The sequence below is a fragment of the Anthonomus grandis genome, chromosome 10 (assembly GCF_022605725.1).
Source record: "Anthonomus grandis grandis chromosome 10, icAntGran1.3, whole genome shotgun sequence".
Classification (NCBI taxonomy): Eukaryota; Metazoa; Arthropoda; class Insecta; order Coleoptera; family Curculionidae; genus Anthonomus; species Anthonomus grandis.
The window spans coordinates 9,324,548-9,352,289 of NC_065555.1; the positions used below are offsets into that span (position 1 = coordinate 9,324,548).

The window sequence follows — 27,742 nt, forward strand, 5'->3', positions numbered from 1 at the left end:
TTAAAATTTTTTGGGTCTGTTATAGTTTTCTTGTATTCATGGTGTTAAAAACTATTTAAGCTCTTATAGAAACATTTATTAGGAAAAATTGATTACAAAGGCATACAAAAAATATAATACAAAATTGATCTAAATAGAATAGACTTACACATTACTAAATCTAGCGCCTATTCTAAAACACTGCTAATGAATTTTGACGAACATTACAAATATATTTTCACCTTAATAAATAACGTCTATAAACTGTACTAACATCTCGAAAGTTGTTTTTTTATATTTGTGAATCAATACCATAGTCTTCCCTGATAAACTGACTGGCACGCTCTGCGATAGCCACGATTATAGCTTGGATATTACCAGATGTTGGAGTATAGATCACGGAGGCATCGGTGATCCTTAAATTAGAAATACCGTAAACTTGCAGTCTCTGATTGACGCAGGCCTCTTCATTGCTCTGAGGAGCGATTTTGCACGAAGCAGATTGATGATTTTCAGGGTAAGTATCGTAGCGAATTGCACATTCCCAGAAATCATCTGTATCAAATCTAAAAAAAAACATTGATCTTGTTTAATATCCTTAATATCTTTAATTTTGTCTTTTTTTTTAAATTATCTTTCGCTCTACTATAAAATTAAATAAAACAAAAAAAAAAAGAAAAATTATATCAATTGCTAAAAATGTAGTTGAAAAGTAGACATAGAATGTTTATAGTAATAATGATAATAATAAAGGTCTTTTTATTTAGGAAAAAAAATACAATTATAAAGTTAATAGTTTAAAGGCGAGAATCAGCGCACAAAGATTCAGATATCTGAATGCACAAAAATGTGACATATTTAATATTAAAAGAAGTGCAAGGCAAATATTAGTCTGATTTTTCCTGGAAGAAAACGTCACTTATAAACCTACAACAGTAAAGACATACATTAGTCATAGGGAATTTTAGTTACTAAATTAACTAATTACTAAGTTACTAAATAACTGCGTTAATAATTTCCACCAGAGTAAAGTAATATAATTCTGGAAAATTTGGTTATTTAAAACTTCCTATACCAAAAGCATTGTGTATGTGTGTCAGTTTTTTCAGTGTTCAGTGTTTTCAGTTTTTCCTCTAATCATTTAGAAGAAATGGTTTTATTTTATAGTACCTACTAGAAATAAAGAAGTTTTTTTCATTTTCTAGTTCTTGAAAACACACAGTTTTAAAATACCTATTAATGTAACAAGTGTGTAAAATAATAAGAAACGGAATTGTCGCATTGATAAAAAAAGAGAGAGATTTTACACACGTGTAACATAAAAAATTTTTTCTATTACTGTGCGTAAAGTACGCATTTTACGTACTTCCGAGGGTTTATAGTTTCACTTTTAACGCACTAGTGTCTAAAAAAAGCCTTTCAAACGTTTAAGGGAATGGTGGAATAAAAAATACTTACTTATTTTCATGAAATTTGATAATTTTAAACATTTTTTTTTGTAAATTACCTAGTTTGCTATGAAAACGTTGCAAATGTTTAATAAATGACAGTTACATTAATTTAGTTATGATGGTGACAGTTTCAGTTATATTATAACTATTATGTTTTATAACAAACTAAATTAAAAAAAAGGAACATTATTATTAGCTACTCAAATAAAGTTTTGATGGTATTATTTATTTTCTATGGACAATGTGCTCATATAATAGCAAGAATATGTAGAAAATGTAACACATTGCTTCTAGATTTACAACCAATGGATAAAAAAGCTTCTTTATACCTTAAAATACTTCGTTACATAAAAAAGAGTAACAAAAAAAAAAGGATTATTATAGGAAATTTTCGAAATAGCTACGAAAGGGCATTATTCTCTAAAGATTTATCAAATCATTTTCTGGTGGATGTATTTATCGCTCTTCTAATTTCGCTTTCATCTAGCTCTTCAAAATAGGTAATAAATCGCTGACGTAGCTCTTCTTTACTGTTTCCTTGTGTTGCGTACACCCACTTTCCTTTATATTAGTTCATAAATAAAAATCAAGGGGTCGTAGATCTGGTGACCTCGCCGGCCAATCCCATGGTCCCTTACGCCAACCATCTATCGTCAAACATGTCGTACAGTTCTCTTGGTACACTGTCTCTACAGTGAGGCGAGGCTCTATTAAGTTGAAACCAACAAGTACGAAAATCTTGCAATGGCAGATTTTCCAAAAAAATTACAACACTTCTTAAAATTTCAAAAAATTTGGCAGAATCACACATTTTACTTGATTATCTTTTAAAAGAAAAAATACATTAAAACTAAATTTTTTTTTGGAAACTCATTTATTTGGTCGCGTGTGGATTTAAATCAGTCAAAAAATGATTATTTCTTCTATTGAAAATTTCCTCTCTGGAAAATTTTGCAAGTCAATGATCAAAATGTTTTCACAGAATTCTACCCTTCTGTGATAGTCTTGTGGTGTCAAAGCTTGAACTTTGGTTAACTTTTATGGATACATTTTATGATTGGCTAATATTTTTTGAATTGAATAATAAGATAAACCTAAATCATCCTTAGCTTTTTTAATTGAAGCTCTTGGATATCCAGTAAAATACACCAATAATTCATAATATTATATGCTTCTTCTGCTAATTCAGGTTTTAATGTAGAGCCATAATTAACAAAATTAGTTTGTAACATTATAAACTTTCAACGATTCGTTGATGGTAGATCTGGATACATTTCGTTTCATTTTCTACACTTCTTGCTATTATTTGATCACATTGTCCATGGAAAACAAATAACCTCATTTGGCTAGTTGATATCTTTAATTTTTTAAATTAAGTTAATAAGGAAAAGCATTGTTAATATTTTAACTTACTATGTCACTACATTACATATGACATACATCATTTATTAAGCTATTGTGACATTTTCATGGTTAACTAAGTAATCCTCAAAATTTGAAACACCCTGTATAGGTATGTCATTTTTGGAGTTAATATACCATTTTAAAATTTACAACTGTTTAGGTACATTCTATATTTTTTTGGTACAATTCGCCCTCGCCAAAGCGAAACATTATTCTAAAGGTCTCCAAATCCCATCACAGGCCCCAAGTTAAAAGCAGTGCGCCCTATTATTCATTAATTACTAAAAACTCACACCTTCAACAAGTAATCATTACTCATTAGAATTCATGGGGAACCTACAGGGCTGTAGTCTCGTTTTCGAAGAAAAAGCGTTATTGTGAATTCAGATGCAGAGTTTTATGTTGTTAATATTTTTAATGTATATATAAATTTATAATTTATTATGTTATTTTTGAAAATATAAGGTATATAAGTACTTACTCATAAAGGCTGGAACAGTTTCCGTAATCATACTGCTGAAGGGTAAAGTTGTATTTCTCTTGCATTATTTTTGACTGCATCAGTTTTTGAGCAATTCTTACGCCAGCTAGAACCACTTTAATGTCATCTGAATGGTTAAAGTAGTTGGCTACGATTTTAGGTGGGTCCAATGGATTGTTCGATAAAAGGCTGATTTGCCTGGAATAAGTGATAAAAAAATGATAAGAATATAGATTTATTTATTTATATATATATATTAGGGCATATTCGTATTATCTATTTCATTATGAACCTCTAGCATAAAAGATTGACAATTATCAACTACAATATATTTTCCACTGTAAGTATACTGAAATATTTCAAATTTAATCTCTAGTTTAACTGAGATCTTAACGGACTATACCAGGTTTACTAAGCATATTCTAGAAACGTTAATATTCTTCTTGTGCTTAGTACTACAATCTACATCAAATTCCAAGCAACTAAACAGAATTTCATAAAGCGGCATCATTGAATAAAATTCCAAATTATCAACCAATTATTTAAAAGGTCAGACTAAAGAATCTCATCACTAAATTAGGATAAAATTTTAGAAGGATAAAGTACTCCTAATCCAATACCTCACAACTCAAATAAGCCAAAATCTTAATGATAAAAAAAAAACTAGTTGTATTCATCGTGGACTTAATAAGGCCTTAGACAGTGTCTCAATATCTATATGCTATTGTGCCAGATATTCTATTTTTAACCTATATAAACTCATTACAGTTAAATATTGATAGACATGGTATTAGGATTTTTCAATGTCTTTGTCGTTACTTAAAGAGCAAGTGAAACAAAGGTGTTTATCTAAAGAGTAGTGCGGATTATATTTCTTTTTACTTTTGTTTGCTTTACCCTAACTTTATTTGCCGCCTCCGTTGCGTTTTTTTGAAAGTATTTTTCATTTCCTGGTTAACATATTAGTCCTACAGAAACATTTTTAAAATAAAAAATAAAGATAATTAAATTTTCTATAATAAACGTTCGGGAAGTTTAAATTCACCGCAATTGAGGAACTCGCAACTTATAAAAGAGTGACTACAAAACCACTGAGAGAAAACAACTGCTGCGTGAATTTTTAAAATTTACAAGACTACCTAATTACTGCTTGCGCTCTAGTTTTGACTGTACTATAGGTAAAGTATTTGAAAAAGAACGATTAGCTTAGTTTTAATACACAATATTATTCTGTTATTATTTGTGCAGGACAAAAAAAACGATTTTTTCTTCAGTGATTATCCTCAAATTTAAGCCTGAACAGCGTTTTTTGTGGAACAGAATAAAGCTAAAATTGCCTTTAAATTCATTTGTGCTTTTCTTCTAAATTAACATCTAATGTTAAAATTGTATTGCCTGGATTACACACATAATTTCTTATTTTTGATTAAATAAACTCAAGATTTACTATTACTTTCTAAGGCTCATAGAATAAAAATACAAAAGTTGGTATTCTCAGAATCTCGAGGTTTTCTAAATACTCATAGGTTCCATTAATAAAGGCAAATAAGTTAATATAAACTATCTTACCCAGAACTTTTCGGATGTAAATTGACGCATGCGATGCTCAGCACCCTTAAAGCGCTAGGGTCTTCTGGATCTGTGGGTAAACCTGGCAAGCCGCTGTAAGCGCAAGTGTTGGACATCCCACTGAAGAATAGTTGAATATCTGGATCGTCTGGTGAAGTATAGTTGCTAGGAATTCTGGCTGTGAGCTATTATTATAAATAGGCATATTATTATATTAGTATGAAACAGTAATTGTAGTGTAAATTTAACAATATATCGGTAAAATCTATTCACAAAAAAAGTGTTAAAATGACGTACAAATCGCACGTCTAAATGGCGTCTTAAAGAGGATTTAATAGGACGTTTGTGGATGTTTCATTCTACATACAATAAATACTCATATATATATAAGTATTCACGATACTGTTATCAACTTCCATTCCCTACAAATCTCCTTATCTATTCTATCTTATATCTATTTCTATAACCTTGCTGCATGCCTCCATGGGAATGAAAGCATAAAATATGATGTGTGGAACACTTCAACAGACACACTTCTGTAGAGAAAACAAACAAGGTAAGGGTACTGATGTTTCACAATTTCCCCATTACAGCTTAGGATCGATAATAACAGAAACATGACCTCAATTTAATTTTAAATATTTACTCTCTCATAGGACATATAATTTGTTTAGTTGGTGTGCCATTAAGTAATACTTTATTGGAGGCACACCATTACTGAACATGTGTATAGTTGGCTTAAGTTTGATGATTTGGGAAATCATTTATGTATGTAAGAGATAAAATTGGTCCTATGATAGATCCTGTGATCCTTGCTGATCTCACTCCATCGACTTCCATCCACTAAGTCTTTTTTTGTATAGGATTTTATTAGATGAATATACGGCCTATAGGAGAAGAGCTATTTGATGGCAGTTTCTGTACAAGGATAACATAGTTAACAAAATCAAATAGTTCAAATGCTTAAGTCACAGAAGATGACTGAGCTAAAGCGGATGTCATGGAATGAACCAAAAATATTGGTAACAAGATCTAGAATGGCATGAGTGTTTATATGAGGTATAGTGTTTTTGCCTAAAGCCTAATTGATTATGAGTTAATGGTTAACAAACTGTTAGTGATCTGACCTGCATTGATATGCCTTTTCAAGAATATTGATCAGCTTAGTAAAAAACAAAATTGTCAATTTTTTTAATTGTTTTTATAAGATTTGCATTAAAGCTATAAAAGTTTTACTTTGATTTATTTCTCATTTTTATCTCATATTATAATTTACCTCTTGAAAGGAAAAAACACTGTATCGAGTATTCACTCGATATTTTATATTAGAAACAAATTAAAATTATTTCATGTTACATTAAGGATTTTGGTTACCTCTGTATTAGAAACATTAGTTACTTCCGACATTATTTTTTATAATGCTTGTAATGTTTAATGTTATATTGACGCATTGACTCTTTTAATAAATTCAGATTTTCATGTATACCCCTAGTCTTTAATTGAAACTTTCTCAGGGCAAGGCAAGCAATACGCAGAACCACATTTTTGAACGATAAAGCAACATTGTAAAATTTTAATTATTACTTTGTCTTTTTCCATCTACCTACTTCCTAGAACATCCACATACATCATTATATACAATGTATGATAGCGTTCAATTGGATTATTATTTTTTTACGTACCTGAGACATTCCAGTACCACTGAGAGGCCCGGTTCCTTTGGAAAGGTACTGTGCTAACGATTCGTCATTTAAATCCACCACATCTGTCTCGTTGATGGTACCAACGATTGAGAAGGAGACGTGATTTTTTATACCTGGCATAAAAAAAAATAATTTAAGTTTTTGTATTTATAGTACATGCGTAAGGGTCTCTCCTTTTCTATGGCATTTCTACCTTTAAAATTCATTGAAACCCCGATTAATTTAATAAATTTACTTATATTATTATAATATTATATACTCATAGTTATTGCATAATGTATTTGATTATAACCATATTATGATATTAAATGAATTTCAAGCGCACTCCGTATAACTTTTTATTTTTTATTGCCTATTTGTTTTCATTTTGTATATAATTTTGAATATTCTTATTTCTCCTTAAACGAAAAAAATTAAAATGAAAATATGAAATAAAACATATCACAAATCAGTGCAAAAGACAAAATCTCATTTATTTTTACAATATATTACATAGAAAAGGATAAGTGTGCCATAAGATCTACTGATTTGTTAGGTTAGGTAATTAGAATAGAGGTTTTATTTAATAAACAATATGTTTTTATCTATCTGATTGTTACTGCATTTTTCATTTATTTTTATTAAGTGCTTTATTATATTTTTAGTTTGTATAAAAATTCTATTTATATTTACCGTCCCTAGAAACATACAGATGGTGATGTCATTAGTAAGTTTACCGATATTTTTGTTATGGTCATCAAGCGTAAACGCTCGCTAATCAAGGCGTTTTTACCACTTTTCGTTTTTTGTTAAAAAAAAATGTCAATTATTGTTTCAATTTTGCGATTCATGCAATAAAAAATTATCTAGGTCGCAAAACATCAGCAAAAACTTCTATTTAGGTTTCAAAGGATCCAAAAAGAAAAAGTTATGGCTCTTAGAGAAAAGTAGAATAGAACAGAGATAGTTTTTTTTAATCAGACCGGTGTTTCCCCGGGAACTAAATCGATGGTTATAGAAGAACTTTAAATAAGAAGTAGAACAAATGAACACACTCTAAATTCAATAAATTACAAAAAAAAAACATGACTAACCCACGCCTCAATCATCAAACAGCTACTAACACAAACGCCATCTAAGTGGCTTCCGTGCATTATTCCCGAAGGAAAACATCTGAAACTAACTTTTGACGTCATGCCAATCAAGGACCGTCCTCGGCCAGGCGTTGAAATTTTAATTTTATAAGTGATTTAGATCGTTTCTGTGTACAACTTAAACAACTGATGTTGCATCTATAATTATTTAGTGTTCATTTGTTATATTATGCAGATATAACTTAAGAAGCTGACTAATGCAAGAACTTATTGTAATTGGACTTTGTCTGTCGGAAAAAACAAGTGATAGGTACTTTATGATTCTACATTATCGTATCGCTATACTATTTGCATTTAAAACAAAATAGCTGCGTTTTATATATGTGGTGTCATGTCATAAGTCATGTGAAACGAAGGTTATACAACATGTGATTCCTCAACGTTTTTGAGTCATATTTGATGATAATTGTGTAATTCAATTATTAAGGAAAATAAATATTGCATTTATGAAATGCTTGTTATCACAGACTTTTCTTTTAGTGTCAAATGAGTAGTTTGGGTACAAAACCGGATATATCCAAATTTTGATAACAAAAGTGGATATATTCAAATAAACAATGTGCATTCAAATAAACATTGTGCGTATTCTATTGCACTTTTTATTATCTATTCTAGTAGTTGTTGTTTGGACGTTGAGTTGTGATTCAACGGGCTTTTAACTCCTGTAAGACCGGTCAAATAAAAATGTTCTTTTAGTGTTTTAAGTTCATAAGATATCCAGTCATTACAATAAAAGAAAAATACGTTGAAATATATTCGAAAGTGGGTTTGGTAAAAACACTAGGCCTTGACTGGTAAATGTTTAAGAACTGGAAAAGTATATAAGAAAATAAAGGGAATTACAGAATGCAAAAGAATTCACTTGAAAAAAATTGAGAATAAACATAACAAAACCACTGTTACAATGAATATGTCTCAATTTTATCGGTTTACATCATTGGGTGACACAATCTGGAAATCACTTCTTAAGAAAGGAAAATCAGAAGACAACATACAGCTTAGCCCGCTACCACTAGGTAATTCCAAATCCAGAAAAATGTTTAAATCATTTAATGGAGCATTTTGGGGATAATTGTCGAAACAGGGAAGATTTTTTGTGATACAAAAACTTATTACATACATATGTAGTAACAATACCGGAGCCTTTTTCAAATTTTGAAACCCAAGAAGAAAATGCAATACATATTTAATTTTCCTTTTATTACTTTTATCAAATTAATTAACTTGATCCGGTTTGATTAAAAAGAAATAAATATATATTTTTGCTTACTATGTCTCATTTCTATGTAAAAACGGATATATACAAACTTTTATTGCTAATAATGACGAATTGTTAATTTTTTTTTGTTTCTTTTTAAGTTAATATATTGGTCAACCCCGCTGTATTTATATTTTTAAATATAAATACACATGGTGTTTTTCGTGTTGCCTGAAAATTTTATGAAAGTGGATATATTCGGTTATGCACGCGAACTCCTCAAATTACTTACTATCTTGAAGATTATTCCGTTTTTCTTATGGATTAGTGATTTATTATGCCCCTCCCGTCAAAATGCTAATAGGGTACTTATAAGGGTACTAAAAGGTTACTTATATACAGTGTGTCCAAAACAATGATGTCTATTAAGGGGATCTTGGAAAACAAAAGAGATAAAATGATGGTTGAATTAGAGAGAAGTTGCGCATTTTCAAGCCTAATAATATGTCATTTATAAAGTATTAATATTCCGAGTAGTGCCGAAAATATGCCCAAAAAACCGAAATTTGCAATTTTGCTTTTATTTTTTTTCCATTATCTAAAGAGTTTTGGAAAAACAAAAGACACTTCGTCACTTTTTAAGTTCTACAAAATAGCGATGAGAGATTTTCCGTACGATGTTTGGTTTTGAAGAAACCATCATCAATGTTTTAGTAGGTGGTGACATTATGCTGCTGAGAAAATGTCAAAATAATTTTATTGACCTATTATTGACACACAGTGTTTTTGAACTTTGTTCTTGCGTCTTCTGGCTACGTCTTTTTTCTGTTACAAAATAAAACATGCTTTTTTACTTGAATAAAAATTTGATACGTTGAAATATTATATCCTACGCTATATCAACGCTGCTGAAGCTAGTCGTATGCATTTAAATAAAAGTCAACAATCTAGAGAGAAAAAACCCAGTACAAAAATTTTAGGACGATTTGCTTCGAATCTTAATCAGTATGGTGCATTCAAGAAACCATAGTATTCAAGAAACAGTAAGTCAAGAAATAACTCCTGCAATGAAGAAAAAAAAATAGTACTAGCTGTAATTGAAAATCCGGAAATATCTGTAGGAAAACTGACAATACCGAAAACTTCTGCTCACTTCATTTTGAGAAAACAGAAATTACACCCGTTCAAACTCAGAACCTGTCAAGGCCTCAGACGCGGTGAGAAAGAAAGGCGAGAATAATTTATGAATGTTACACCAAGCAGTGTCAAGAAGATGGAAATATTTCTCCATAGGATTTTCTGGTCGGACGAGAGAAAGGTGACAAATAATGGAATTTTTAACCGGAGAAATACCATTATTGGTCAAGGCACAATCCCCCAGTAAATCGAATGGTTAGACATCAGTACCATTTTGATTTTAATTTTCCATTTTGAAGAATCCTTGGGCAACTTACCGCTTGGAAAGATTAGAAACTGTAGGTTTCAGCCGTATGGTGCGCTCGTGCACAATGCCTTAATCGTGTGCGAGTATCTTTTGACCGGATTCTCAGAAAAAAAGATAGGTTCACATTGACCAGTTCTGTGGCCCCCTCGTTCGCCGGGCATAACTCCACTTGATTTTTTTCTCTTGGGGTATTGCAAAAATTATGTTTACAACTATGCTTTTAAATCTGAGGATCAGCTGAGCAGAATAGTTCTTGAAGCGTTCGAAAGCATTACACCTGATATGTTAAGAAGTGTTTTAAATTCGACAGAAGTTGTTATCTGTGTTTGGAGAACAAGGGTAATTTGTTTGAATATTATCTTTAATGTAAATTAGTTTTTTTTGGTTTCTAGTAAGTAGTTCTTAACTAACTTGTTTAATTATTTAACATATGACATAAATATGAAACCATTTGTTCCAATTAATATATTGCATATTAAGCATATTGTGTCATACATCGTTATATTTGTAATAAAATATCTATTTAATACAGGGTATAGTTTTTTACGCACCAAATATAAAAAAATATAGTGGATGATGGTTTTTCCGAAATGAAACGTACAATCTCTTAACGCTGTTTAATATAGCTTAAAAAGTTTTAATGAGAAAGTGTCTTGCGTTTTTCAATAATATCTTTTAAATTAACGTCAGAAAAAAATAAAAGAGAAATCGGAAAATTTTCGTTTTTTATGCATATCTCGGGAACTACTGCGAATTTTAAAACTTTCTAAACAGCATATTGTTAGGCTTAAACGCGCGACTTCTCTTTAATTAAACCTTAACTTAAACCATCTTCGTATCTCTTTTATTTTCCAAGATTCCTATGATAGACATCCTTATTTTAAATGCATTGTATATTATACAGGAAGCCCGCCACACATTTATTTTAACAATGTTTGTAATATATGTAAACATTTTTGTTCCATTTCATTTTTATGTCCACCATATCCAAAATAACATTTAGAATTACTTAAGAATCAGTATTTCAAATGCGTACGTAAATAATTTTCTACTGACCTTTTCCAACACCTGTCAGGTTGTGAACTTGTTCAATATTTACAGCATCCAGTTCCTCTTTTGGTCCAATACCAGAAAGCAATAGAATTTGTGGTGTTTGTACAGCACCTAGAAATTTTACGATTTTATATTATTCTATCTAAAAGAGATAAAATATGGTGTTAAGGACCTTCTAGTAGAAAAACAAAAACGGTCATTAAGAAAGTGACAAAATCGATCAGAAAAACTTCAAAATATTTTATAAAATATTTTAAAGGCACAAATTACAAAAAAGTCTTATGACTAACCAAAAACACTTGTCGCAAGTAGAAGTAAAGAGCTTTGGTTAGTAGTAAAACAGTTTTATCCAAAAATAATTTCTTATAGAAGTCACTTAAGTGGTATATGAGAAAAGCTATAAAGAAAAATGTGCATATACACCTTTTGCTTTTTTGAGGAACTCTGGCTAAACCGTATTTTTTTAATTGAGTTTTTTTAATGTTACATCATCATTTTGTGTTTTTTACACTTTTTTATTCATTATCTTTTAATTTCATTTTAAGTTTGTAATTAATTTTAGTTATTCTAAAGATTTTTATTACCGTAATTTTAATTTAACTTCTTTGTTGGTTGCCAAAAAGCCATGCATTATCATGTAAAACATATTCGTAGGCAAAAAGTTAAGTTGAAAAGAGAATGACAATGTTTCACTGAATTGCGCTTGCCGCTCACAAGAAAAATGTATTATACCGCACGAACTATCTCTATGCTCAGTTTCTGTTGGACTGTAGTTAGCAGAGTAATGCTAAGTATACTATTTACCTGCAGCTAAAATGACTTCCTTAGTTGCATTAACCGTATAAGTAGTTCCATTATAAACAAATTCAACTCCATAAGCCCTTTTGTTGTCGCCATCACCTTCAATTAAAATTTTAGTAACTGTAGAGTTTATCATGACGTCGAAGTTATCGTTATTTTTGTGCGGTCTGACGAAAGCTTTGGCCAAACTGAGGCGAGCACCGTCCCTGTAAAAATTATATAATTAAATAAGGTGTTACCAACTATGACAATTTGACAAATACATATTAAAATAAATGAAAAAGCTTAAACACTAACATAGAAATACAAATATTACCTTTATTAAGCAACAAAGGCCTCATATAAGGTTTTAATTACCTCATAATACCCTGACTCAAAGTGGCTGACATTTACTTTAAACTGCTGTAAAAAGTTGCCTAAAGTTAAAAGTATTCGTCATCAAATTAAATGTTCTTAGCAGTCTGGATATAAGTGTTTGAAAACCTTAATTAGTTCTCTGGAAATTACATTTAAAGAAATAATAATTTCTTAAATTATGGTTATAGTTTGCTGCATCGAAAAATTAGAAGAACCATATATTTGTAGCATATATTTTGTCGGTGAAATATTTCAAAAACTTATTTTATACTCAATATATTGTATAAAAACATCGTAAAACATCGCATACCATATTATTGAATAATACTTTAAACAATGATGAACCTATCTGAAATATAGAATTTTCAGTTACAGCAGAAAAATATTTGCTATTATGATGGATGAAATTTAGCTGTTTAAGAGTTTCTACACACATTTCATTTATATAACTAGGAAAATTGCGCTGCAAGTATCACAAGAGTCATCTAGTGTAACATTTTAAATATAATATGGCTCTTGAATTTCATTATTACCCCTGAAGAACGCGTTAATACTCTGAGGTATTTATTAATAACTTATTCAACTTTGGCCACTCAGCAATTTGTTATAAACCTTTATGTAATACAAGCATCAAATATTAACCTGATAAATGTTCAGTCACATCGTTCAAGTATAGGGATTTAAAAAGACCCTTGGAGTTTCTCAAAGGAATACAGAATTTACTAAAAAGAATGTTTTAAATTTTTAAATACTGAATTCATTAACCAAATAGCTTCTCAGCCAATCTAACGCAGCTCATTTAATATCAAAAATATCAAAATTTTTTAATATCTAGAGGTTCAATATCACAGTTAACTTAAAAAAAAAACTCATTTTATTAATTCTATCCTTTTTTCAGGTGGAGGGACAATTTTAAGAAATATAAGGCGTCTTTGCAAATGCAAATTTTAAAATGACAAACCGATATTTTTTAAAAATTATTAGTTTTAATTGAAACTCCTCTGCTCCTTCTATGATTCTCTTCTCTAACTGATGAATACTTAATATAGGCACCAAGAACATAACGTCCTTCATAAATACCCAAAAGTTCCAAATCCAAGGAATCAATGAATAGATCTTGCAAATATATATTTTTTTTATGTGCTAAAAGTTCTGAGATTCCTGTTTATCTACTAGACAATTTTTATTTACTAAATTATTCACCTTGCTTAAACTATAAGAGAATTTCATTAAGAATCATTTTTTTCTAACTTACCTATTATTCGTCTGGGCAATAGCAAATCCCACAAATTGATCCCCATTTAAATCATTGGATACAGGCCATCCGCTTTGGTTAGCAGCTATGAGGATATCTTCAGCAAGCTTAGGATGACTATTAAACTGCTGAATGGTAAACGGACCCTTAGTTCCATGGTATTTTTCATCAACCAAGCTGCCCACTTGTCTGTTTCCTTCCGACGCTTTAAATACTGGGAGTAAGTCGTCGTAACTCCATTCGGTATTTCCCGCATCAACCTTAATTTGATTTATTGACAAAACATTAATTTACATAATGCTTTAGTACCCTCACAATTTTGTATAATGCAGATTTAATTATTTGATAAGACTCATTTAACATTATCTGATTTTAAATAAAATTTACATTACTGAGTTTTCAAAAAGTAATTTTGAAAGTAGTGTTTAAAAGTAAATTGAAGAGTAAAATATACAGGGAGTTTCAGAACTATGGGATTAAACTTCTAGGGGTTGTTCAGTGCAACAGTAGAATCCATTTGAGTATAGGAACCCATGTCCGGAAATGGGTCACTACGCCACTACGGCCCTAAGACGCGTTTAAATTAAAAAAAAAAATAATTACCTAAATAGGATCTGATGTATTTATTTTTACCTTTTGTATATGATACCATCACAACAATTATCCAAAATGTCTTCCTCCAACCTCAATACACCGTTTTAATTTAAAGCACATGATTTCGGCGGACTACACTAAAAATTTGATCCTCGTTTTGAATTATTTCAAATACTGCTGTTATTCGTCCAATTAAGTCTAGCTCTGATTCTAGGGGTGTTTCGTAAACTAAAGATTTTAAATATCCCCACAAGAAAAAATCGAGCGACGTTAAATCGGGTGACCTGTAAGGCGAAGAAACTGCTCCACCTCTGGCAATCCAACGGTGCCCAAATCGCTGATCCAAGTACTCGCGTACTTGTACAGCAAAGGATTTTCTTCGTCCCAAACATGGCTATTCCTACTATTAAAAATACCTTCTCTTGTGAAAGAGGCTTCATCGGTCCACAAAACATATCGTAAAAAATTTGGCTGTGCAATGAGGTAATCCAGAAGCCATCCACAAAATTGAACTCTAGGATGATAATCGGCTGCAGTCATACCTTAAACTTTTTGGAAGTGGTAAGGATGGAGTTGTTGCTCGTGTAGTACCCGCCAGACAGAAGCGTTACTCGTATTCATATTCTTAGCGACGTAACGTGTGCTATTTGATGGTTCATCAGCGGCTAACCTTTTTGTATCCAGGATGCTGTCGTTCGGGATAACGTTCATGATACAACCGCGATGCTGCTCGTGCATGGCAGTTTGTTGATTGTTAAAGTTTTCCATTAGCAATAAATGTTTAAAAGTGGTAAGCTATAAAATTTGTAAACATGACATTGAGAATTGACATTGATAAGCGTTGATTTTAAACAATTGTTGTTATGATATCATGTACAAAAGGTAAAAATAAATGCAGCAGATCCTATTTAGGTAATTAATGTTTTTTATACATTTTAACGCGTCTTAGAGCCGTAGTGGCGTAGTGACGCATTTCCGGACATGGGTTCCTATACTCAAATGGATTCTTCTGTTGCACTGAACAACCCCCAGAAGTTTGATCCCATAGTCCTGAAACACCCTGTATATAGAAAAATTATAAATATGTGAACCTAAAAAGGAAAAATTGTTAAAAAACTATAAAATAACCCATGGTTAGAAATTGAATTTGCTGCTTGGCCTATTATATAATACGACACGTATAAATAAACTTAAATTACTTTTCATTAGAAGTAATTTTTTTACTAAAGTCTTCACTAATTAGTAGGCGAAACGCCAACATTCTAGTGACTTAAATTTGTTTTTGTAAGTTAATACATTGATTTTCGTACCAAAAACGTTCGTTGGCTAGACATGTATATTAACCAGATCGTATCTAGATGATTTCACTTTAAAAAAACTACAGTTCCTAATAATACTTCTTAATAATACTTTTTTCACTACAAGTCAGTCGGTCTTTTGAATAAAATGTATAAGAGACTAAGTTCTCGGATGTTCCTCTAATGCCGCTGTTACTGTATCCTCTGTTATATCAGCTATAAGTTAATATTCTCATGGGGCTTATTTATTATGATCACAGTTTTATTTTATATTAAAGTTTTATATTAAGCCTTTCCTTATTTTGACATTTTTTATTAAGTTCTCAAAAGGGCATCGATAAAAAACTACCATCGTGCCACGACTTACGCAAAAAATTTGAAAAAGAATTGTCTTAAGACGAATATTGGACTTCCTGATTTTTATTTGGATTGTTGAATAAAAGAGTGCTATTGCATTCTTTAGTGATAAAGTGATGAAGAGTTGTTTTATCACTACTAGAAGGCCTAGATGTTTTATACTATCGGCTAGGCCTTGGTGCCAAATTATATGTGAACTTAAGCACTTTTTTGACCCATTAAGGGCTTATACAAGGGACTCGTCTTGAATACGGATGACTTTTCATGTTACTAGAAATTCAATATATAAAAAATTATTTAAACATATACAGTGTAATCCTAATTATACCTAAGAAGCAATTACGATTTGTCCCTATTCTCAAAAGAAGATAAATATATCATTTAGTCATTAGGTTTGCAAATAAAAACCAACTGAATGATGGAAATTTTTACTTCACTATCACAAAAAATACCCGACAGTGAGTAAGGAAAAGCATTTTGAATCATTTTTTTTAAATATAATCACCGCCTTACTGATAGCAATTAGCAACTAGAAAATAATACGTATAGTTATCTAGGATTGGTAGTAGTATAAAACTAGAACGAAATTAAAATGTAAATCATAAATAGAAATGTAAAATAGGTGCAAGCCCATTATTTAACGCGAAAATGTTTAATTCATCACAAAACGTTGTTTATACTCTATTAACCTTATATTCTAATACCAAATGGAACATAAAGTTGCGTTGTGAATGTTAAAATAAGGCACCCATACCCATCTTTGATAATCAGCCGGTGTTCCCCTCATGTACATCATTCCATTGAAAACACTGGAACCTCCAAGTACTTTACCTCTAGGCCATGAACAAATTCCATTTGAAGATAGACAAGCACCTGATTCTTGTTGGGTAGTAAAGTTCCAGTCAATCAGAGTATTAGTAAAGGCCGGTACTGCAGGTATCTAAGAAAATAAGATAAAATTTAAATAAGAAAAAAATTACGTTTTTTAAGTAATAAAAAGTTGGTGATTATCGATTTATAAGTTAAGGACGCATTACATCCCAGATATTCATGACAGTACTGACCTAGGTAATATAGAAAACTTCATATCTTCATTCTCAATTAGGAATAATCTTTAGTTTTACGAGACTAGAAAGAAAGGGAATTGTACTGGCTTACTCTGAATCTCCCTATATATCTTTAAAGACACGAAAGCGGAAAATGATCAACAAATTTGTTATCAAGACCTTTAGTAGTATATCAAGATAAGTAATATTTACAGTAGGTTTTTTGGAGATTCTGAATAGCTCGTCCAGTTTCAACAAGTATTATTGAAAAAGAACCTTAGTAGTAAAACATTATGATTGTGCATTACGATTTGAACTGAAATTTGCCTCAACTAATGAAAAAACCATGCAAGAGATCCATAAAAAACTCCGTTTAAAAAAACTAAAAATTCCGAGTTTGATTTAGTTAATAGTAAAAAATATTCACAATGTTTCCTATAAGAAGTAAATCAAAGGGTTTTCAAAAAATTTAATCAGAATCTGCCAGTATATTACTTTTACACTTTTTACAATGTTTGCTTACCGCTAAACTATATTAGGCGTGGGTCTATATTAGTATGATTTAATGCATTAGCAGGTTCAATAAAAATGTTAAATATTTGGTGATATTTCTTTATATTTTCTTCCAAATAAATTAAACCAAAGCGCTGTATTTAAATTAACAAAATATGCCAAAAAGCCTAAAGCAAACAACAGAAGAAATATTTCTTTATTTGATTATACTTACGAAGCCCTCAATATTATGTTCAAGTTCTGCGTAGTCAATAAATCCTTGATAGTTTTTTTTTATAGTAACATTATTTATATTTAGATTTAATTTATTGGCAGAATTTTTAAATTTTCCTTAGAGAGAGAAACTTGGTCCTCATATAGAATAGATGATGGTAATTCAAGTATTTAAAAAAAATGACAATTGCAGCTAGCTCAGCCTCTTTTAAGAAAAGTGAAATATAACTGCTTATCGTCCGCGTAAAAGGGAGATTTACAATTTTTAGTACATAAAGAAAAGTTAACAGTATGAGGTATGTAAAGTAAAGGGGCAATTATACTACCTTGCAGCACCCAATTTCTTTTTTTCAAAATTCTTTTTTTTACCACTAACCAAAACTATTTAATTTACTTTCGACACGTGTTTTGCTAACGATGTTAGTATCTTAGGGAGAAGATCAAAACTCTACTTTAAAATGTTTTAATTTAAGAATGATTTTATGAAACCACAAGCCTTTATGCCAAACCCTATATTCTATAATATTGAGATTAAACGTTTATGATTTAGAATATCAAACTTCTTACTAAAATAGAGACAAACTAGAGCAGTTATTTTATCTTCATCCATGGATGTTATGTGCGTGAAGCCTGATTGATGCAAAATGGATCTATTTTTTTCCATATAACACCCTAATAAACCATTTTTTCAAAACTTTATTTTTATCGGCAGTTTGGCAGCCTATGGTTACTGATTCATTTAATGCTTGACAGGTCTGTTTAAGAGTTTTAATGTTTAAAACGCTTTTCACTTGCTCGATTTGCTTGTTGTTATTTCCACGTGACGATTCCATTTAAAGTGTTCATCAATTTGAAGATCTAAGCATCTTATCTCTGATATTTTATAATTTTAATCAGACACGAGCAATTATTTCTGTTATCGCAAAAATGTAATATTATAGAATTTTAGTTGATGTTTATAGAAAATTTGAACATCTTTTTGAATTGTTTAGGTTAACCATATTAAAACATAAGCAAGAACTTATTTTTGTAATGCTCTACGATACTTTTTGTGTGAGATATCTTGCAGAATCATCAATTATATCATCGGCGAATGAAGAAGTAATGTTACTACTATTTGGTCGATTCAAAAACAGCAGTCTTTGATGTGCGCCTTAAGGAATTCGTATGGCAAATTCCTTCTTAGAGCTAAAGGTGTAGTTTATTTTAACTTTTTACTTTTGATTTTTAAAATGATCCTATATGAATTCCCAAGCTATTCCTATAACCCCGTTTCAGTCAATCTTCTCATAGAATCGATAATGTGGGACCATATCGAAAGCCCTTGCCAAATCAAGAAACAGACCAAGAATTTTACCAATTTTTTCCATTAAAAAAAATATCATTATGTCTTTAAAATATTTGTAATGTTAATGATGTAAGTGACGCTTCATTCGTTGTAATTTGTCTCTTTCTTGAATTATATTTATGATGTTTATTATTACCCAGAGATTTTTTTATTACATACTCTTTTACGACCACCGTTATTTCATTTTTTGTGAAGGTAATTTTTTGATATAAGTTTGAGATATTTACGTGGGATTAAAATGAAGCATTTATATAATATTAAGTTCTGCAATAAAATTAATGATATATTTAAGATACATTATTTAGGGTCAACATGAGACTTAAATAATAAAGATTTAGTGCATGAAAAAATAAGATTTTCATTTAAAAAAAAATGAATTTCTGCTAAATAATTTGCAAGTCTTTGGTATAATTTGGGCGCGATTGTAAAGATCTACCTATTTACGTATAATTCCTATAAAACTGCGCCCAAAAAACTTTCCAATAGTAACATTATGAAATTTTTAGGTAATTATTTGACAGATTTAAATATGCGAAGATTAAACGTGCTTTTTTAGGATTTTCAAGGCAACAATGTGTTTTTAAATACCTTTAAGTAGGTATCTAAGATCCCTACATCATTCACGTACTAAAAGTATATATTAAAAATGCCGCAAATATAATTATTGAGTAAAATTTACACTTAAATTTATTTTTGCAATTTTTTTTATCATTATTTTATATTGCACTTATTTTATCATTACACTTATTTTTGCACTTAAAGCCATAACTATAGCTTTTTAGCGAAATTGTTTTAATCTAAGTTATAACTATATAGATATTCCCATATTTAATTACTTAAGTTATAACTATAATAGCATAAGTAGTTACATCTATCTCGAAAAAGAACTATTGGTCGTACGATCCATGTAATTCATAAAAAGAAAATAGAGGCAAATAATGCGTTTTTAATGTAAACTCTCGAATGTCTTCATCGTAAAATGTGAAAGTTGTATTTGGATAGTCGAAATTACTAAATATTGTATGTATTATAAATACCTGTGTCGCTGGAGGTTCATCCATGCCAGCTTCCAACAAAAGCGTATTCCATTCATTTACTTCAGCTAATCTTCCAGCTATTGTCGAACCTCCACTACCGGCGCCTATTACAATAAAGTCATATTGCGCAGCCGGTTGTGTTTTTGGAATGATTCTGCCACATGGATCTGAGATTTTGCATGCGTATCTAAAAAAACAAGCAAATAATCAAAATTTTCATTATGATTGATGTCCATAATTTAAATTTACCTACGGGTTACAAATTTGTGATCCACAACAGGTTGGTCTCAATGGTTATTTATTTAATTTATTAAGTTGTTACTGCATTGAAACTCTATATCTGACTTACCATATAATTGACCTTAGAAGCACCTTAAAGAACCTGAAGCATAGTCTTTAATGATACCAGAAACATTTAGGAAAGATAATTATATAACCATAATTCCAATAAAATTAAGACCAATAAAGAAGAGTGTATGAGGTATTCAAAGAGACGATTTAAATTTGCAAGATTGCAGCTTCATGTGTAATGATTTATTAGACTTGAATAGGCTGCAGTAATTTGCGTTTACTTAAATTTTCAGAAAGAGTCTCCCATTATTCCACAAAGCGTCTAACGTCTATAGTCAAAACATCTCACAACTCTTTTACTCTCAAGATGAAAGAATGAGGTTGATTTTTCAATCTCTCGTAATATCATATACGCCACTATCCAATGTATTTTCTATTTAACTATCATTCTGAATATAGATTAGATTCTTTAAACTAAATTCTGGTAAAAAGATTAAATGGCAACCATTAAGTGATTTCCTGATTCAATTAATATAATATATAATTTAGCTGAGATGTAAGGATTGATTGTATCGATACTGTGGTAATACTTAAGGTAATAGAGAGCTCATAAAGAAGTAAGAACAAGATCAGAAACGAGATCTGAATATTTCAGAGTGATTTTTGATTTATTAGATATTAGGTTCAATACGTTTCTCGAATTTCCTTTGAGAGAATGAGGTATTCTGACAAGGTAAAAATAATCTTTTTGTTAGTCTCAGGATTTTAAAGCATGTTGAATGAAGAATTGTAAGATAAATAAAAATCTTTAAATTAATAACCAGATAATACCAGAAGCGTTATCTACTAGATCTACCAATCATATTGCCTGCTAACTCAAAACTTTGTTTTCGAACTATTTAACCATTCATTTTCAGTGTGCTCACATCTAATTTTTAAGAAGTTCTTGAATGCCTAGAGTATCGTTGAATAGACTTATTCAATTTGTATATAATATTATGAGATATGTCTAATGATCTTCTGTAAGAATGCAATCCGTATTATTCGTAATAGAGTATCTGTCATATCTAAAGGGTTTTGTATAAAAGATATTTAATACCTAATTTCTATAGCTTTTCTTAATTTCTTCTTTTAAAAAGCCTATTTTCAATTACTTTTATTAGATTAGAGATTAATTTTAGGCAGCTCTACTGAAATGCGATAAGGCGATCTTTTATAATATTGGCTGTTTTGACCAATCCGTCCTGTTTCTTTTCTTATCTTTTTGGCTCAGCTATACTTTGTATATCAATCATAATAATTTGGCATAAGCTGTTCAACTATAAAATGTTGATAATGTATTTTAAAATTAGGTTTCAGTCAATGATTCCAATAGACTAATCGCTCCTGTTCCATCATTCTAGATCAATTTATGAATCCTGTTCTATAAAGTGCTATATAAGCTTTTTAAAAGATGATACCATATCTCTTATCATTTAGCCTTTAGTGCAGACTCAGATAATAATTATTCAATGAGAGTAGTAGATATCAGAAAGCACTGGGCATGTGAGGTTTGATTTACTATTTCACCACGTTCAACAGGTTCCAACAAATCGTAGCTTAAAACGATAAAAGGAAACAAAAAGGAAATCCTACAAAGAAAACTTTGCCTCCTTTTAGTGGTTTTTAGTATTGAACACCACTAAGTTAACTGGAGGATCAATAACACAGGACATTAGAAGCAGAGCTTATTTATAAGAAGCAAATCTATCTAATTTGACAGTATTTGCAACATGCAAGTAATCCAGGATGAATAAAAAAGATATAAAAAAATAACTGATACCAAATCGCGACGGTGCAATAGAAAGGCTACTGCTAAGAAAAAGTCGATAGAATATCAATAACTTTTATCAGAATCTGCAATCTGAATAGACATGTGAATATTAGTCTAATGAGGTACATATTATCTAGAGAAGCGACCGTCGTAAATTATTAAACACTGATTATCAAAAAATCATTAAGCAATCCCTTGTACAAAAACTTTTTTGAGGCCAACGATAATATATCAGTAAATGTCATCGAAATTATTTAAATATATATATTATAACTACGCTTTAAAAAGATCAGGATAAGCATTTCTCGGGTTAAGATAGACTTATCAAATTTAAGAGAACTTAAGGTGTTTTAAGTATATATACATAGAATACATCCTATATACCCGACATAGGCAATTGAACAATACATAATACCGGTTTATACATTAATGAGAATCATCAAATTTCATAATCACAAAATGAGATAAGAATTCAGGATATTTCGGTTAATTTCTGAACATTTAAAAAGGGAAGAGTACACATGGTTTTACTCTACGGTTTTTCTTTATTAAACTGTCGAACAATTGAATTCTACAATTTAATTATCAAATTACAACTAATTACTAAAACGTCTCTCTGGATAATGATCAAGCATTCTTTTAATTCTCTCAATGTAATTAGTGCGCGTGTTAGGCAAAACCATGCTCTCAAATAATTTTAAATTTATATTCAGATTAGAGTGTCTCTTTAAATAAATCTTTTTAATTAGAATTGATTTTTTCTTTTCTCTTTTAAATTCATTCATACTTTTGTGATCTAATTAGACTAAAATAGAGTAATTATTATTTGCATTTTTTTAATGCATTTGAGATAATAAAGTGATAAATAAAATACCGATAGAATCTTGTTATATGCATGAATAAGATACAATATATAGTTATTGAAACAATAAATCTAAAATAGACAGTGTAACGGAAAAACATTTATTGGTATATAAAATGCACAAAGTGACACTTACATATATCAATATGACAAAAATCAGCATCACTTTTACCCAATTTCCAATAGTCTGAATGATATGTAATTTATTTTTATTTATACACTGTCTGTTATCTGTATAATAAATATGTGTTTTATATATAAGTTTATAAAATACTATTCTATCTTTAATAAACGGTTTATTTACAGACATAAAATAGATAATAGGTTGGAAACTAATAACTGATGTATTGAGGAAGCTTAAGTTATTAGTTTAGAAAAACGCAATATAAGATATAAAACAAAATATAATAAATAAATTAAATAAAAGTATTTCTAAAATTTTTCGCAACGTTCTATCATTTTTATTAATTTAGTATCGATCCAATCTAAAAAATAAAGCGGGACTATTCTTAAATTAAGGTATTTAAAAACTCTATTAAAGCCTTTTGTCAAAATAGGATCATATGGTATTGCAATGAAACCTTGTTTATTTTCATTTTTTTGAAATGTGGTAGAATTTTTAAGATTAACCAGCAACTCTTATTGTCTTAACCATTATCCGTAGCAGATATTTTAATTGTTTTTCTCTCTTTATTAAATCTTTTATTACCGTAAAGTTATTTGTTAAACTTTCCGATCTATTAATTATATTTTTAGTATATAAGGCCACTTTATTTAATTTTTATCTTCGTTAGCGAAACACGAGTAAGTAAAGTCTTGAGTAAAATAAAAATAAAGGGTTAGTACTAAAATTGTTTTGTGATTTGCTGTTGATTTATTCCTTTCTCAAATATGACTATTCATGAAAAATGGTATCGTGGTAATACGAAGGCGGTCCAATAACTACTTAGACCCGTCGCCCGATGGCGTCACTATCATAAGAAAACTACTATCAAACTTTCAGTCGAATCAGATTCGTAGTTTTATTCTGAGTGCATGTGAAGCGGGCTTATTTGCGGTTTTAGAAAAGTGGCAAAACAACAATATCGGTGTGTATTTCGATTCTTCTTTTTGGAGGAGAAATTAAAACATGCTCAACTGTGAGCACAAAATCAATGATATCGTGGTGACTTTTCTCCTTCGATGTCAGAAACGAATTTCAACCTGATTGCACGTCCGCTGTTAAAAAGCCATGTCCAGCTGCTCCGAAGATTATTCCGGGGGATAACGTGACAAAAAGCCACTATTGGAAGATTGAAGGTGCGTGTGCTAAGATAGTAGGCAACTTAAATGATCATGTTGGCCACACATATTCTGTATGGAATTTTGGGTATAAATTGATGCTATGGGTTTTGCGTTTGCTTACGGACCTTGCAACCGTAAACTACTTCAGCAGTGTTGGACGTTATTTAAGCGTAATTTAAAGGAGTTACTGCAATCGACCCTGAATTCCAGAAAAAACAGCCCAATTTGGTAAAGAAAAAAGTAATCTTTCATCATTATAACGCATTGGCTCATACATCTGATATCGCCAGCGTCAAACTAATGAAATGGAGTTACGAACTGCACTATTCTCCAGATTTTTCGGGATCAAGTGTATCGAGCTCAAAGGAGACTGTTGTGAAGTAAATCGCCACATTTTTAAAATTTTCGTTTTTCTTTTCTAGAGTAAGTACTTATCGGCCTTCATATTTTTCCTATACCTTAACCAAATGCCCAATTAATTAACTTGATAAGGTCAATGATAATCTGTTATCTTTGCACGTCTATTATTTATTTAATTAGCCACTTAATTTTCTACTTACATCTATGTACATACATGATGATAATTGAAAAACTTGAAATGGCCATATATAAGGAACGAAAAACTAAATAAAAAATACTGAAAAGAGTTTCTCCAAAACGATGACGTCACAAACTAACCAAACATAAGAAATTTATCTTAAATTTATGGCAACTAATGTTTAATTTCTTGTTCATTTGATTCTATGCGTTCATTGGATTAAAAATTTGGGTTGTTGAGTATCTTAAGTAAAAACTATATTGCCAACATTAATTTCTTAAATATTTTCTTAAAAAGTAAGTAGCACTTATTATTCGAATAGTTTCCAATTTTTACTTGATAACAGTTTGCCATCCATTTGTGATGATTTAAAGCAAAGAATTCAATAAAAAATTAATCTAATCAATCTGCAAGTGATTGAAAATGTGCAACTGATTTTACCAACTTCAAAAATTTACTTTAGGCATATAGTATATCATACAAAAAGTATTCAGAATATATCTGGAATTGTCAAATGCCATGATGTACAGGGTGTTCCATTAAAAAATCAATGTTAACGCTATAGTTTCCACTTACGAATTGCCCATTTTTATCGCAAAAAACCCGCAATTGACAATGCTAATCGACGTGTCCAAAAAATAAAAGAGGAAAGAAACACCTGAATTTTAAATAAGTTTGTTCCTTTTTTGTTGCTGTCAAGCGTCAAGGTGGTTGTTATTATATAAATGTTATTATATAAAATAATTTATATAAATTCTTTTTGCTATTATTATTATTAAAAATTATTCTTTAAGTGTCATAAAAAATTATATAGATACTTCCCGATATGAGGAAGTTATAAGTATATGACTATTTATTTTAAGATTTTTTGTGAAATGGATCATATTTTATTCTATTTAATCCGTTTATATTGTTACCTAAAGTATTATGTACATACACTAATAATAAAATAAATAGTTTCGAATTTGAATGTTACACTGATAAAAAAATTGGATCAAATTGGATCAACAGTATATTTATAATCTTAGTTATGAATTTATATTTTTAAGTTTTCCCAGATCAGTAATATGATCAAACGTGGTCAACAAATATATATAGGCCTTAAAGTCATCAAATACCCGCCTGTGAAATTTGAGTCAAGTAAATAAGACACTATTACATAGAACTAAAACTATACTGGATACAGGTCAACACCCGATAAAAAAACTACATAATAAATTGGGATAGGAAAAACAATTTTAAACAAATAAAAGGTTTATGTTAAACTAAGAGTATATACAAAAAATGAGACTCTAAAATGTTTAATTTGTGCAAACAAAATCCTAGTATTTTACTGCAATAAAATATTCTTAATCAAAAATCATTTATCATAATACTTCCTAAAAAAGAAACTAGCTACATTAAAAAAAAGTCTGAATGACAAACGAGAGTACTAAATTAAATTATTAAACCTAAATCAATTGAAAGTTTTTTTTGCTTTAAGCATTTAGTTAGACATATAAGAAAGGACATGGGCTCAAAGTATATCTTTTATTCAGTTTCATGAAACTTATTATGGGAATGACCGTCATTGACTAAAAAATTTCCTTAGCCCGGAAATAAAGAAAATTAAAAATATTAACAATAATTATCATCTGTTCAGTAAAATATATATTACTTGAGAAAAAATCTATAGAAATGTATAACTTAACATTTCAGTCTTACCTTATTAGCATATCAACCAAAGTCATAAAAACGACATACTGATTTCCGGAACAAGTAACGGTTATGGATGGATTCACCCAAGAAGTCTCGCAACCACACGCTTGAAACGACATGGTTCTATTTAATATGGCACTAACTAAATTTACATTACCCTATCCATGGCATTATATAGTCCGAAAAATTTTTATCTTGACTGATAACACACAAAATTTTGGATTGCATGTAGACTTACCGCCAAGGTCACAACATATTTAACACCAGACAGTCTTAAAGCTGTTAAATGTTTAATCCCTACAAACCAAAAAAGTTACCTGGCAACGTTAAACTTCTGAATATTTATAAGTCAGGTAGTGTCCTTGAGTAAAGAACAAAAAAGTTTTTCTCAATATTGTAATCTAATGACTGTCATTGACTAGAAATATCCTAAACCCGAAAACAAAGAAAACTGAAAAATTCATTAAATATCATCTGCTAAGTGAAAAAAAATCTATAGAAAATGTACGATTTTACATTTTAGTCTTACCTTATTAGCATATCAACCAAAGTCATAAAAACGACATACTGATTTCCGGAACAAGTATCGGCTATGGATGGATTCACCCAAGTAGTCTCGCAACCACACGCGTGAAACGACATGGTTCTGTTTAATATCGCAGTCACTAAACTTTACACTTCCCTATTCATCGCAATATATAGTTTTTGAATTATTTTTATCTTGACCGATAATACACAAAATAATTTTAAAGTGCTTAAATATTAAGTGTATTTTATAGAACCCACATGTAGGGTTACATTTTTGAGAGATATTGCGTTTGGAACAGTAAATAGAAGCAGCCTCTTCAGTCTCATCTAAGAACATTATCTTATAAATTTTTTTAAACAAAATTTTTATTAATAATAGCTAAAAAAAATCAAATATTTAAAAATAATGTGCATATGAAACGTATTTTAAATATTTGAAATCACATTATAAGAAGTCAAGTAAATAAACTCGTTAGTTAAAAATAAGAAATTAA

At 29.9% G+C, this 27,742-nt stretch overlaps 1 protein-coding gene across 2 annotated transcripts; it reads right to left on the bottom strand.

The window, feature by feature from the left end:
* Positions 1–60: 60 nt before the first annotated feature.
* LOC126741245 (glucose dehydrogenase [FAD, quinone]-like) lies at positions 61–27,414 on the bottom strand. Of its 2 annotated transcripts, none has more exons than XM_050447623.1 (10): positions 27,250–27,414; positions 20,235–20,421; positions 16,832–17,017; positions 13,829–14,088; positions 12,220–12,422; positions 11,419–11,526; positions 6,567–6,700; positions 4,885–5,069; positions 3,316–3,513; positions 61–545 (listed from the first exon to the last, which is right to left on the bottom strand). In XM_050447623.1, the coding sequence occupies exons 1-10, from the start codon at positions 27,360–27,362 to the stop codon at positions 272–274; spliced, it is 1,848 nt and encodes a 615-aa protein (XP_050303580.1). In that variant the 5' UTR covers positions 27,363–27,414; the 3' UTR covers positions 61–271. The 2 variants fall into 2 exon arrangements, with proteins under 2 accessions (XP_050303580.1, XP_050303581.1); XM_050447624.1 differs by lacking the exon at positions 27,250–27,414 and adding an exon at positions 26,727–26,884.
* Positions 27,415–27,742: the final 328 nt, after the last annotated feature.

Coding starts and splice junctions, on each gene's coding strand:
- LOC126741245 (XM_050447623.1), bottom strand. CDS start 27,362: ATGTCGTTTCACGCGTGTGGTTGCGAGACTACTTGGGTGAATCCATCC. Junction 3,514..4,884: donor TTACATCCGAAAAGTTCTGG/GTAAGATAGTTT, acceptor CACTTATTCCAG/GCAAATCAGCCTTTTATCGA. Junction 546..3,315: donor AACTGTTCCAGCCTTTATGA/GTAAGTACTTAT, acceptor GTTTTTTTTTAG/ATTTGATACAGATGATTTCT.